Below are 14,121 nucleotides of genomic sequence, written 5' to 3'. Positions count from 1 at the left end.
CTACTTCGGAGGCTCATTGCCTTTGCTAGGGACCTCCTTAGGGGCATTAACCAGAACGGTGGCCTCTGCATTGTCATCAGCACCTTCATCCTCAGAGTCCGGATCATCCGCTGACTGGCGCACTATGTCATCAGTGATCCGCGAAGTGGTGATGACGCTCGTATCAAGGTCGGGGTAGGTGTGCCTGATTAACCACCGATTGAGCTTGAAACCCTTGCGGTAGGCCTCGGTCATCACGTCGTCGAACCTCGAAGACTTAACATAGTCGATGACAGCTTGGACCTTGGTCTCCTTGAGGGCATCTTCGAAGATCTCAGTCTTCTCTTTGAGGTCACCCCTGAGGTACTCCACCTCGTGCTCCAGCTTTCCTTTCGCTTCCTTGAGGCCCTACACCTCAAGGTTCAGAGCGTCCCAGTCTGCCTTGAGACTGTCCATGTCGAGCGTCAAGGCCTCTTGGCCGACCTTGAACCCGTTCACCTCGGCCCTCAATCTGTCCTTGTCTCGGCCCAGCTCGCTCTTCTTCGCCAACAACACCTCAATGAAGCTCTTCTGAGCTGAGGCATCATTCTGCAAGCGATGGATCTGACCGCGAGTTGCCCTTAGTTCGGTATGGGCTGCACAGGATGACTTCTCAGCTTCCAAAGCCCGTCTCAGATGCCGATCAGATTGAAGGGTCAAGGCACGCACGGTTGAGTTCACCTACAAAAAAGGAGACCGATCAAAAAAAAAAGAAGAGAAGAAGAGAAGAGGGTCCTTCACAAGGAATTCACCACCATGGTATGAGAAGCAGCTCGGGCACCGAGCTGACCAGGAGTGAGATCAGCCCATTCTGAGACCTCCTCCGGGTATGTAGCCTCCTTACTCTTCTGAAGGCAGCACTGGGGGTTCAGAATGCTTTGACCCTTCTGACTCCCTGAGTTGGATACCGACATTTCTGCCGCATGGGTGGACTCCTCGGAAGCTTCAGCGGCGACTTCAACAGAACGAGCTTCGGCTGTAGCCCCTGCAGGGCGAGCCTCGACGACTGCTTCGGTGGCATCCCCGACAGCAGTCTCGGCAGGATTAGGGGTGGGCTTTGCCGCCACCTCGGGCCCCTGAGGCGCCATGTCTCCCTCCAAGTCAATGACAGGTTGAACGCCGGGGGGCTCGGGCTCTGGAGCCGGGGCCTGTGGAGGCTGAGCCGCGACAGAGGCCTGCGGGGACTTGACGCACGCCTTCTTGGCTACGCGCTTCTTCCTCTTCATCTGGCGGAAGAACCTCTGACTGTCTATCTTTTCCGCCTCCATGGGACCTGTAGTGAAGCTCAACGTTAGTAACCCTGAAGCAAGTATGCGAACAAAAAAGCCGAAGTAAAGACAAACCTACCCGGGCTCAAGCCGACCTGGATGAGCTTCTCCTCGGCTGTAAAGTCCTTGTAATTCAAACCGAGCTGAGCCCACGACTGAAGTGACTTCTTAGTCTTCCCATCGAGGATAACACTGGGGTCTTGAACAGCCACCCTCCAGTCAGTGGGGAAAGGCCACCCCGTGCTATTCCAAACTATGAAGTAGTCCTGCTTCCAGGCCGGCACTTTACTCGGGAGCTTGTGCATTAATTTAAAGCCCGGGCGGGGAGACAGATAATAAGGTCGTCTGTGCCCGGGGAGAGCGCCTGAAGCGCTCTTCTTTATTGCCAAGATAGAACAGAGGATATCTAGGTCAATGGAGAAGGCACGGTCGAAGCAGAGGGAAATGGTTCCAACCACATTCTGTATGGAGTTCGGGTGAAACTTGTCCAAGGTAATGTTAAAGTGCACCAGCACCTCAACAATCAGGGGGTGAAGAGGGAGACGGAGTCCGGCGACCAGTTGCTCCCTGAAGACCATGATCTCATCGGGACCGTGCTCCCATGGAAAACTGCCAGTAGGAAGGTTGTAAGAGTATTCCTTAGGACGGTGGAACCTTTGTATGAGATCCTGAAGTCTCTCCAGAGTCATGGTGGAAGGGCCGAACTGATCTGGCACCCGACCTCGGTGGGAGGTGGATGCTAGATGACCCGAAGCCACCCGTACATCGGACGGCTGGGCGGCAGGAGAGCCACCCTGAGCCGAGGTACCCACCTCGGGCTCGTCGATAAGGCTATCTACACTAGACGGCATGAAAGCACAAAAAGGAAATAAAGCTTAGAAAAGAAAAGGAAGCTCGAGGACTCACCGCAGAAAACGCGAACCGAACTGGGGAAATAACTGAGCTAGAAGACGCGAGCTCAACACTGACGCTGAAGACTTTGTGGCGAAGAAATGACCAAGGGTCCCCCACTATTTATAGCCATTGCATCCGGGCATCAACGCTCGAGATTGAGAAGATCCAATGGCTCTCAAAGAAACCGGCTACGGGTTCCTCGAGGTGAAATTAGTTTAGCGCATTTTTTGGCGTCCGCGAAGTCCAAATCGCGTGACGTCCGCACGTAAACCGAACGCGACCCGGGTTTCTTTTGATTGAGCCGGGAACTGAACCAGTCCAGCTAGGCAAATTGCGCGACGGAGTGGCATGAGTACCGAAGCCAAATCCACCCGACGCGTCATGAACTCCCCACATTGGGTCAACACTGCCAGCACAGGGAGTGGGGGGCAATTGATGAAGGGTGATTTGGCCCGACCTCATAGCACGGGTACACGTGGGTATGACCTTGCTCAAGCGATGACTCAGCGTGACAGCACAACAAGCGCAACCGCAACTCGATGGGAAGGGCTCACTGAGTTTAGTCTGGCAACTCGACAGGTTAGGCTACTTGCCGAGAGCCGCCTAGCTTGCATCTCCTTCCCAAGGCTGAGGCGCTCCGAGCTACCTCCGAGCTCGGAGCCCCCTGACCTTTCCTAATGCCTGAGCTCCTCCCAGTGGATTTTAGGCCACTCCCAAACAGGAACACCCCGATTCGCCTCTAGATACCCCGAGGTAGAGACACCTCGGGCCAGACAACTCGGTGTAGCTTGCCACAGGCAGCTTGCCACTTGCTGGGTAGCTCGGTATAGGGTAGCTCGGAGAAGAGCAATTCGACACATCACAGGAAGGCCTCCTGCCCGACCACCGTACCTGACAAACCTGGAGACTGCAACCACGTCCCTCGTCAGACAGTGTTGTGCCCGCCACCTTTAGAAGGTGTCTTACACCTGGTAGGTACGTACCCTACAACGATGGCCCCGCACGTGCCACCTCAGCCCTACCTGTAACGACTGCAGCAGGACGATAGTGGCGGTTATACTTGCCCTGTCAGAGGCAAGTGGGCCTGATTCGACAGAGTTCTGTTATAAGTAGCCCAATCCCAAAGGACAGAGGTAACTTTCTGATACTCGCGCTATCTGCACTCTTAGCTTTCTTCCTCTCTTGGCACCTTTCACAGAACTCTAACTTAAGCGTCGGAGTGTTCCCGCCGGGCAAGCCCCCGGGAACCCCTCATCTTCTCCATCTCAGGTACCTTTCAGGAGCCACGCAAGTGCCATGTAGGAGTGACTGGATTGGGGTGGCTTGTCTAAGCTACCAGGGTGAGACCTGAGGTACATGCAGTGTGAGTTTGCTTGAAACCCTGAACCGGAACAAATTCCAGTATTGCCCTAGACCTTGGAGATAGATGGGCAAAACTGGAATATTACACCTGACCCCTAGACTCGATTATGGTACTGCACTAGGTGTCGGATTGGGTTGTTTTTGATATACCAATCAGTGAGATCCTTAGAGGGGGTCAAAACCTATATATGTTGGGACAGTCTGAGAATTCACCTGAGTGGGTGATCACAGTGATCGGATCAACCCCTTTGTTGGATAAAGTGAATGATCGGGGAATGCACTCTCTTTGATGGAAACCTAAACTGCTAGTAGTGGATTACAAATGTGTTTGAAATTTGTTTTACAAAATATATTTATATAGAGATATACTTATATGTTATGGTTTCACAAAATGTTTGCAAAATGTTTTAATTCATGGGATCCATGTGAATAGAGAGTGCAACACTGTACCTTGCAGCCGAGGAGGAGGTCCTCTCTTGCTGGGTAGTGTTTGATCCTTAAGGGCTGAGAGGTTAAGTGTAAGACTATTGAGGGTTATACCTGGTGGGTTAATTTTGCATCTGCCCACAGTCTTTGGGCCTTCATAAGATGGCTGAACCCAATGACCATTTAGTGTAAATGTTAGGCCCATTAAAAACCCATGCGTAGGTAGTTTTCATCATTAATCTCTTTGCAAACTCAAACTAGGAAAATATCTCCATGGGGGAGAATCTCCACCCAATAGACAATTCATAACAAGCTAGGGGTCACCCTTTATCCACATATTCCTGAATCCACATTAAGCTACTATGTTGTGTGCCTCCATTGCTACACAACACTCCACTACATTTATAAAGGTGATTCCAATTTGATCTACTTTCACTTTTAGCACCTGACCTAATGAATCCCTTGCAATGCATCCAAATAAGCAAAAGACATTTGATTTAAAGAGAGTATCAAAATTGACTTCCAAAGTTCCCTCCCTATGATGGTTCCATCTTACCCATTTTTTATGTTTTTTCTTTCTTTTTTTTTCTCATTTTGTAAGACAGAATTAGCATTTTCATAATTAGTGCTTTGGTTGCGATATCAACTAACCTTGTTGGCCTTTCCCCTTTCATTTGAAAAATCCCAGTTGCATCTATTTTTCCAAATAAACCATAATAGGAATTATTTTTTTTCCAATAATGTGGCCTCAATTTATGAACTATTGGGTGTTTGATTAATTGATTACATAGTTGTACACATACATTTTCATTTGAAAATGTAACTTTCAAAAATTTGAATTCTCCTCAAAAGTGTTGACTTTTGTTTTATCAATTTTGTACATTGTTTCATGTTGGAAAATTAGAAGACCTTTTTTAGCTTATTAATAGAAGCTTGTTCACATACATTAGAAATATATAATGGGGAGTATAGAGACATGATACTTGCAACATATGCACACGTGTGTGGGGGCATTGAATCACTTTAGAAATGCATTTTACACACATTTGCGTGGTCCACAAATGAATACTATTAGATGACGTGTGATGTTGAAACATGGTTATTGATGTTTAATTTTTTAATCTAATGGTTATGGCTTGATTTGGTGTGATTAAGAGATATAATTTAAATTGTAATAGTCATTAATTGTTAAAACTACTAATAGTGAACAATCAATTTGAATTTGTGATTGTACTAATAACCTCTTACCAAATATTTGGAACATTTCTAGATGATTCCCCATAATCTATAAAAGATGGTGCAAATTAAGTCATTTTTACATATATAATTCACATATATAGATTCTATAGTCTCTCAATTCGAATTACTACTGTTTCATAAAAAAAATCTCTTTGAAAATTCTTCAATTTTAATGGTTATAATTTATTACTAGATGCTTTGTGTCATGGGAATTATTTTATTTACAACCTTATAGCAAACTTAGACACTTAAGTATGTGCAAATAACATTCTAAAGATATTGTCTTTAGATATGTTTTAGGGCTTTGCCTCCAATATCCTAAAACCACATCTATAATAGAGGCATCTCCCATTGCCTTGGTTTGTCAAATACTATACTTGTGTTAGTATTTAGACTTTATTATTGATTCTGAATGACTCTCTCTCTCTCCCCCTTCTCTCTCTTCATCTTATAGTTGTCTCTGGGCTCAACTTGGGAAGAGTGCAAATGCAAATATATATAGTGCATATACAAGGTTAAGAAATACAATATGCAAGGTTTCTGTACTGATCATATTTGTATTTGCACTCTTCTAAGACATAACCTATATTTGTTTTGAAAAAGAGAGCAAAATTAATTTCTTTAGATATGAGAATTGTAATTCCTCCTTATTCATTAGGTTGTGTCACTTTGTTCCATGCTACTATAATGGTTATTCTCCTCTTATCATTTGTGCTTTTATAAAAAAAATAGCTAGTTATTTTAGCTCCACTATTTTAAGAGGTATTTGGCAGTTGCATTGTTGTTTCCTTTGAGTTGATCAATACAAATTTATGTGATAGACTTTTTCAATTTGAAATGTTTTGAGTTGATCAGTAGAAATTGCTATATAACATGTCAAATTTGATGTTATGAGTGTGAGCACATATTTTTCAAGAATTTGTATTGATAAACTTGAAATGAAACAACAAGGAATGCCATTGTACCAAGCACCCCATTAGATGGAGGCATTGCCAAGGTATATATACTTAAGACAAGAGTAAAGCCCGTTAACCCTCCATCTTTACTTTATTTTGTTAATGCTAATTCAACATGGTATTGCAATTGCTTATCAAAATAAGAAAAAATGATCATTACTTAGATATACCCTATAAGTTTAGGAAACTACTTAAATTTATCCAATATTCTTGTCAACCTTTCAAAGGTTAAGTCTAACTAACAAAATTTAAAAGACAATTATGCCCTTAATTGCTCATTTGATTTTCATAAAATTGCACTATGACTATTAAGACACTAATAAATTGTCTAATTGTGACAAAGATTGGCGTACCCTAGAGAAATGGTTGACGTTGGTGAGCAATAGTGATATGGGCATTGATGTAGGGATATCTAAGGGATTGATGTTGTTGTTCAAAGAGAAATGGTCGATCTACATTGCTAAGATGGCGAAGCTTGTGTTGTCACATGAGATGGGACTGTGTACAGAACGTTCTAGGTAGGGGTGAGCATAATACAATTAAAACCGAATAACCGAATAAAAAATTTTGGTTTTGTTTTTTGGGTTTTGGTTTCAGTTTTTAAAATTAGAAATTCAGTTAACTGAACAAACCAAATCAATCAAACTTTGATATATAATATGTAATATATAATATATAATATGTAACATATATTGTATAATTTATTACATTATTTATTAATATATAATATAATGATTTTGCTTTCATAATATATATACACACACTATTAAAATTCAGTTTTAACCGAAAACCGAACCAAAAATTTTGATTTCAGTTATTTTTGAAATACTCACCCCTAATTCAAGGGTTCTTAAAGAAATTAAGGTTCCTAACATTGTCTCTCACTCGGGATTCAATGGAGGTTAGGACAACAATGAAGAAGAGAAGATGATCTACCACCAATACATGAACCTTTGAGATTCCAAAAACATGGCATGTCTGTGTTAATTGTTTAATTAACTCAAAGAGATGAATCCTAAAACTAGCGGCAATTAGGCATTGCGCATCATTAAAGATGGAAACATAACATTGGTTATTGTTCCACCACAACCAAGAATTTTCTTTTTAGCTAAAGCATCTAACAAATTATCGATGTGAGGAGAGCATCAATTGTGGACAGTTTATAAGAAGGAGATGAGCAATTTTTAGTGATGGTCGGCAAGGATTTGATGCTTGAGTCATTTTTTTTTTGTTGCAAAATTTGCATGTGTTGGTGTTGGAAAATGTAAAAATATGCTTGTAATGGCCAGATTGGCAATGACCAGGATGAAACTTTTTTTTTTGTTTTTTGTGAAAATGAGGAGAGAGAGAGGACTAAGTAACTAATATTCATTGATTCCTTTAGATTATGTTTGGTTTGAAGGAAAAAAGGTGGAGAAAGGAAGGGAAGCTTTTACAAGCTTACCTTTCCCTAATTTTTCCTTAAAATAAAACACAATCTAATAGAAGGCCTATTGGTATTATGCCAAGTATATATTAGTAGTTTTTGAAACTAAGGTTGTGTTTGGTTGTAGTACAAATTTCTTTGTGCTAGTATAAATCAAGGTTCAAAATATCGATACGCCCGATATGTCGATAGGGGCGTATCGGGTGTTTTGATACTTGTTTTCTTACTTTTTTTTTATTTTTTTTTTCAAAACTGGTTGAGGGGAGCCGGTCTAGGACCCTTCCATCCCCTAAACCAGTCAGACCCCTGATACACCCACTATAGGGGCGTATCGGAAGGGTCCCGGAACGATACGTATTAGCCGATATGGGCCAATACGTAATAATACTTTGAAGCTTGGTATAAATGCATGAGAGCGCAAATGACAATAATGCAAATTTTAGCTTAATTTTGTTTTGAGTTTTACTTTATTCTGTTCCATATCTTATTTTACTTTATTTATACTGCAATAAAACAGGTAAAATTTGAAATAAAAATAAATAAGAAATTGCACTACTGTACCTTTGCATCAGTATAAATTTATTTGCAGTGCAACCACAGCCTAATGGTAAAGGGTATATAATTGGGTCAGGCCCGATTGCAGTATCAATGGTTTAGAGAACAGAAACTGATGGATTGATTCCGGTTCCTGATATATTTTCCCCATTATTATCGATTTATTATAATTGGGTCAGACCCGATTGTCATGTAAACCATCGGTTCGGGTTTGGGTGCCCAAAATTATATGCCTTGGCTCCGATGCTGGGACCGACCCGTCGACAGCCCTAAAAATAAACAAATAAAAATTAAGTGACACTTGTGTGAACCGATCCGATCTGTTTCATGACGGATTTTCCTAACCGGGCCAACTAGAAGTATTCATTCACGGATGCAGCCGAAAACGCAAAAAGTGCAAGGGGGATAACAAGCTCCGTTTTCCGGTTTCCAGGTAGGCTACTAGCCTACTAGGCTTGTAATTTGGCGGGTGCAGGTTTGCTCTTTCACCAGCCTCCCTCCCGCCATTCCTCTGATCCCCAAAAACAGAATGGAAAATTTGAGAAGATTGGTGGGTGAAATAGCTCAGACCAGACGCCAAGACCTCCCCAAACTCTCCCCGCTTCAACGCTCTTTCATTCCCTTACTATCTTTCTCCTCCATTATCTACGGCTTCGCCCTCTTCGTGCGTCACCAACTCTACTACTTCGGGTTCTTTCACAGACACAGGTAATACCCCTCCTTTCCCTAGTATCTACTCATGTTCTTTCCCCCTCTCGCTTCCCGTCATTCTTTGCAATCCCAAATCAATCGGTGAAATAAAATCTCTCATGCTTTGATAGGCTGCCCGTGCCGGTGATTAGCGTTGGGAATCTTACTTGGGGAGGAAATGGAAAGACACCAATGGTCGAATTTATCGCTCACTGGTTTATTAAATCCGGAGTTTCCCCTCTCATTCTTACCAGGGCAAGACTTTTTGACAATATCAATTCCTTGTTCCCATAAACTTGTTTTAGAGACGTTACTAGAGTTTTGGTAGCAACTTTTTGAGTCGCCTAGTTATAGTTTTTTCTTCGTTAGCGATGCGGTTGGAGTGATGGGAAATACGGATTTAAGACGATTTCTTTTTCTTTTTTTTTAGCAGGGTTATGCTGGTGGGGATGAAGCTAAGATGCTCCAACGGCATCTCATTGGAACACCTGCAAAGATTGGTGTAGGTGCAAATCGGATTGCAATTGCAGCTTGCTTTTTCGGCAGATACGGTTACTTGGATTCCCGTAGTAGAAAGGAATGCTTCGATAGACTTCATACCGACCTAAATGTGGAAATGAGGTCCAATACAGATAAAATTGGCGCTGTGATCCTGGATGATGGACTGCAGGTAATATAAATAAACGTTTTAATTTTCGAACTCCTTTAAATATTTCAATCTCGCACAGAAGCATGATCTGCTGTTGGTATCTTACGCTTGCTTGGGAGGCAGCATTGGCGCTTACATCGGGACCTAGAGATTTTAATGGTAAACGGGATGATGCCGTGGGGAAACGGTCAATTACTTCCACTGGGACCTTTAAGGGAACCATTGAGTGCGCTTAGTCGAGCAGATGTTGCCGTTATCCATAATGCTGAAATGGTATAGAATAACAGGAACCCACATCTCATTCTCAGTTTTGGTTGGATTTGAGCTGGCTTATGCCAAGATATTTATCTTTTTGTACTGGGGTTTCTAGAGTGTAAGCATTTCCGATTTTGTGTATTGTTTTCTGGGTCGGATTAATTATTTTGTTCTTTACATCAAGACTATCCAGAAATGATGCAGAACAAAAGGCAACGGATAAAAGTCTTTTTTTTTCATTTAATTCTGGTGCAGGTACCTAGTAGGGAACTCAAAGACATTGAGTTAATGATACGAGAAGTCAAGAAGAATCTTCCTATTTTCCTTACTAAATTGGCCCCCTCATATTTCTTTGAAGTCAAGAACTACTGTTCTAAATTGCCATTAACGGTGGTGTCTCATATGGCTGTTTTTTGTGTCTCTGCCATTGGTTTTGCAAGTGCCTTTGTACAGGAAATCGAGAAGGTATTCCTCTTCATTTCCATTTTATGGCCAATGCACTTTATATGAAATGCTAGATGCATTAAAGTATTGATCTTCTGTAGAAACAATGAGTTTGATCATGTAATTACATTATGACCATTTTTATTTCTTAAAAAGCAGTATTGACTGATCTTAGGACATATGGTAGAAAAGGAGTGGTGTTAAAACTCAGTTTCTGAAATTACATGCAGTGAATGTTGTTCAATTGCATGCAGTCCAACCAGGATAGACAGGGAACCTTTCCAGGGAAGATGCACCGAATGATCCCTGAAATGAACATGCATGGCTCTTGTTGGAGTTGATGTGCATTAGCCTTTTCCAAATTTGTTCTTCTTGAGGGTCTTACATAGGTATGCAGGACAGTTTGCATAAGTTAAGAGATTATTGCTATTTTGATCACATTGATAACAAAGAAGGATGATTAACGTGAGACACATTAGGTATATAAGTTGTGGAGATAGTTTAGATAAAACATCAGCAAATTAGTAGCATTGAGGATCACCAATTTGGGTAGAGCTGAATCTAAATGTTGTCCAGGTAAGTATCTTGTTAGAGTATAGTAATGAATCTTGTAAGCCATCCCCAGGGTGGTGGACCTGGTGTTGAAGGTAGGTCCCCAATTGATTAGGGTAAAAAACACAATTCATTTCTAGATAAAAAGTTCATAGATTAGCCTTTTTTAGCAAAAAGGAGCTTATTTTTTGTTTATCCTTTTTCTTCACTTGGATCTTTTTCCAACCTTGAGCACATGTGATACAGCTGTAGTCAGTTAAGTGAAACCTAAGCTGAGAAATGATTTAATCATGAAGATAAACTTAATGGCAAAGGTCATAGTGCCAAGAATTGTATACATTACAGTTTGGTATTTTTTTTTTTTGCATCTTCCATTTTCGATATCTGATAGAAGGTTAGAGAGATCCTAATTTGAATTGCTTGCCCTTTCTCAGTGGAGGTCCTCTTTATATATTGGATTCCATTCATTAATGTTTGTCAATTTTATTAAGTACACAACAAGAGTCAGGGAAGTGAGACTTCGAAATAGTTCACTCCTATCTACTCTCTTCTTTCCATGTTGGAGACACTGGAAGGGACATATACATCAGTATCATTCTTCAAGGAATATTCACTCAACAGAAGGGTACACTATCATTTATTCTTGATGTTGATAATGCATAAAATGGGGAATATGATATTATGCCATTCCTAATCCTTTAAAATAGAGTTCTTTTTTCATATATTATTTTCCTTTATAAATATAGTTTACCTTGTTTTCGTTGGATGATCTCCTTTGTTTCCCCTCCCTTCTGCATATCTCATTACATTTCTCAATTAAAAATGCTTTCATATAAATTCAGAACAAAGGACCATTCTAATGGTGGAATAACTTGCTGCAGATGGGACCTTTGTATGTTGATCGGCTAGGCTTCAGTGATCATCATTGGTTTCAATATAAGGTGAGAAAATTTCTCAACCTATCTTGCTTTCACTAGGCACTTCCCATATATATTGCATGCTTAAATTCATTAGAAGGGAATCCTAACAGTTTGTATTTAATGTATAAATTGCATAAAAGGAATAGCAGTTGTTGCTTGTTCTAATTTGAATAGCTCGTTTATTTAATGTATGACATTTGATAATGCTGTTTTATTTATCATTCTAGGACATCGTGATGATGAAACAGAGACTTAGAAAACTTCAGGATGAATTTGGTGCCATGCCAATTGTTGTGGTGACAGAAAAGGTTAGTTGTTGGATCATGGTTTCCGGTTTAAGATGTGAAACATATGTAACTACATCTAACATGGTTGGTCTGTGTTGGAAAATAGAGGTTCCACGTTCCACCTTGATGTTTTGATGAGTTTTCACACTTCTGGCCTCTTTTATATAAGCAGGATTATGATCGAGACCCATTAATTCTAAGACTTATGGATCCTTACAAGGTTCTGGTACTCTGCTGCCAATTGCAAATTGTGCCTTCTGGAGGGCACACGGAGAAGTGCTTCAACAAGTTGCTTAAACAGTTTATGGAGGTCAACTTTTCATGAGGTGAGCTACTTTCTTGCCACTTACACCTTTTCAGATTAATAGTTTTTGGTCCAAATGCTGTTTTACCGTATTGGGCATATTTAGGAATTGAATTTAATTCTTAATTTTTAGGCAGAAGTGAAAATATGATCTGGAATGGAGCTTCTAATAAGGGGGAGAGTGGATCTTTCAGATTTTGTGGAATGAAGAAGTGCCTTAATCAGTTAATTGTAAGTAGAGTACAAGAATGAACAATTCGGATGATTCAAAAGCCATTTCAGTGGTTTGTGTATAGTGCTTTTTCTCTCGATTAAAACTATTTTTGTAAACAGCAATACAAATCAATCCTAACTTGTTTTATTCACAGCTTATCCCCCATCCCCCCAAAAAGAAATTGTATATTCACAATGTACAGTTTTTTGAAGTACATGAGCCTGATGTATTTTGTTCCTTTAGATATGCAATAGCAATACTATTCAAAAAAGAAAGAAAAAAAAAAGAAACAGATGCAAGTTACCATATATTAGTAGATGAAATGATGCCGTTTTTCAGGTTGCAAAATGCTTTGCTGAAATTTCCAATTTTCAGGTTCCATTAGGTTGTGTTTGGTTTGAAAGAAAAAGGAAACTTCTTCCTTGATAATTTCCCTTCCTTTTCCATCCTTTTTTCTTTTAAACCAAACATAGCATTAAAGCGTTGGGTCATGCTAATAGAGAGTCTGGATCTTCTCCCTAGGCCCAGAGTGCTCTTCACACGTTTTAGCCGCACATCGGGAACATCTCCCATCCTTGTATGTTGTTATTCACGGGGACTGGGAAGGCGTTCCGAATTCGCTAGCACCGACCAGCCATTCCCGTGGGATGTCCAATGAACTCTGGCTGGTCGTAGCAGAGCTTGGCATCAAATCCTGATTGAATCGGGAATCCCATGTTCACTGGGGTTTGAGGGGAGGGCTACCCCTTCTGTGTAGTCAATTTGCTTGTCAAAAAAGGAAAAGAAATAGCTTATAGAAAACCTAAAGTTTAGGCTTTAAAACAGGTGTATGACAAAAGGGGCAATTTTATGTACAGATATGTTGGCAAGATCAGGTGTAAACAGAGTAATTTTATGTATAGCAGTGATGCCTTGATTTGGTGGGCATTTTTCTTTTTGTATGGCCTTTTTACTTGTTCTTATATAACTTTCTTCAAATAGACCAAAAAAGAAAAGGAGGCAATTTTAAAATAGAAAATAGGATAATTTAGGCAATTCAACTTTCAAAAGATGCATGGAATACTACGAAATGATCATGCATTGCTATACATCCCATAAATTCGCTGGTAACATTAAACTTTAGATTTTTTATTTTTGATTATATATAAAGAAGTATTAAACATAAAAAACATAGCAAGCGGTGAGTCAATTCCCTTGTCTACTGAATGGAGGTTGGTGCCACTACCTATGTTAGTGTTACACTGCTACCGATCACCAGTTGGATTTGGTGAGTCTCGTCAAGTAGAGAGGATACGGCCCTGGTGGTAGACTGGTAGCCAATGCTTGGGCTTTTCCCTCACCAACTCCATTGAAAATTGAATATCCAAATAACACATTTCAGATTCATTTCGAGCTCCACTAAAATGAGGGAGGGATGAGAGATCTCCCTCCATTTCGTAGTCGGCAAGTATAATTACAGTGAAAGCCGAAAGGAGAACAAATCCGCTTCTCGGTTCTCACCAACAAGGCAACAAAAAAGTCCAATGTCATTTAAACAAACACATTGACGTCTTCATTGCTTCTTATTACAAGAAATAAAACATTGAAATAACACTTCACCTAATCGATCAACCTGGATTTCTAACTCATTACTCCATCTCCACTCTCTCCTGTTTTCATTGC

General features: G+C 40.8%; 1 protein-coding gene across 6 annotated transcripts; it reads left to right on the top strand.

Moving 5' to 3' along the window:
* The first annotated feature begins 8,540 nt into the window (after positions 1 to 8,540).
* On the top strand, positions 8,541 to 12,516 carry LPXK (tetraacyldisaccharide 4'-kinase family protein). 6 transcript variants are annotated; one of them, XM_088902821.1, is made up of 9 exons: positions 8,541 to 8,852; positions 8,966 to 9,089; positions 9,268 to 9,504; positions 9,607 to 9,756; positions 9,994 to 10,203; positions 11,616 to 11,675; positions 11,882 to 11,962; positions 12,114 to 12,267; positions 12,383 to 12,516. In XM_088902821.1, exons 1-8 carry the CDS (start codon positions 8,674 to 8,676, stop codon positions 12,264 to 12,266), a joined length of 1,194 nt encoding a protein of 397 aa, XP_088758947.1. In that variant the 5' UTR covers positions 8,541 to 8,673; the 3' UTR covers position 12,267; positions 12,383 to 12,516. The 6 variants fall into 6 exon arrangements, with proteins under 6 accessions (XP_088758947.1, XP_010278653.1, XP_088758948.1 ...); XM_010280351.3 differs by having other exon boundaries at positions 12,379 to 12,516; XM_088902822.1 differs by having other exon boundaries at positions 9,265 to 9,504; positions 12,162 to 12,267; positions 12,379 to 12,516.
* The last annotated feature ends 1,605 nt before the right edge of the window (positions 12,517 to 14,121 follow it).

The sequence above is a fragment of the Nelumbo nucifera genome, chromosome 1 (genome assembly GCF_055504915.1).
Source record: "Nelumbo nucifera cultivar China Antique chromosome 1, China Antique-T2T, whole genome shotgun sequence".
In the NCBI taxonomy this organism is placed as follows: Eukaryota; Viridiplantae; Streptophyta; class Magnoliopsida; order Proteales; family Nelumbonaceae; genus Nelumbo; species Nelumbo nucifera.
This window is presented reverse-complemented; position numbering and strand designations above follow the sequence as displayed.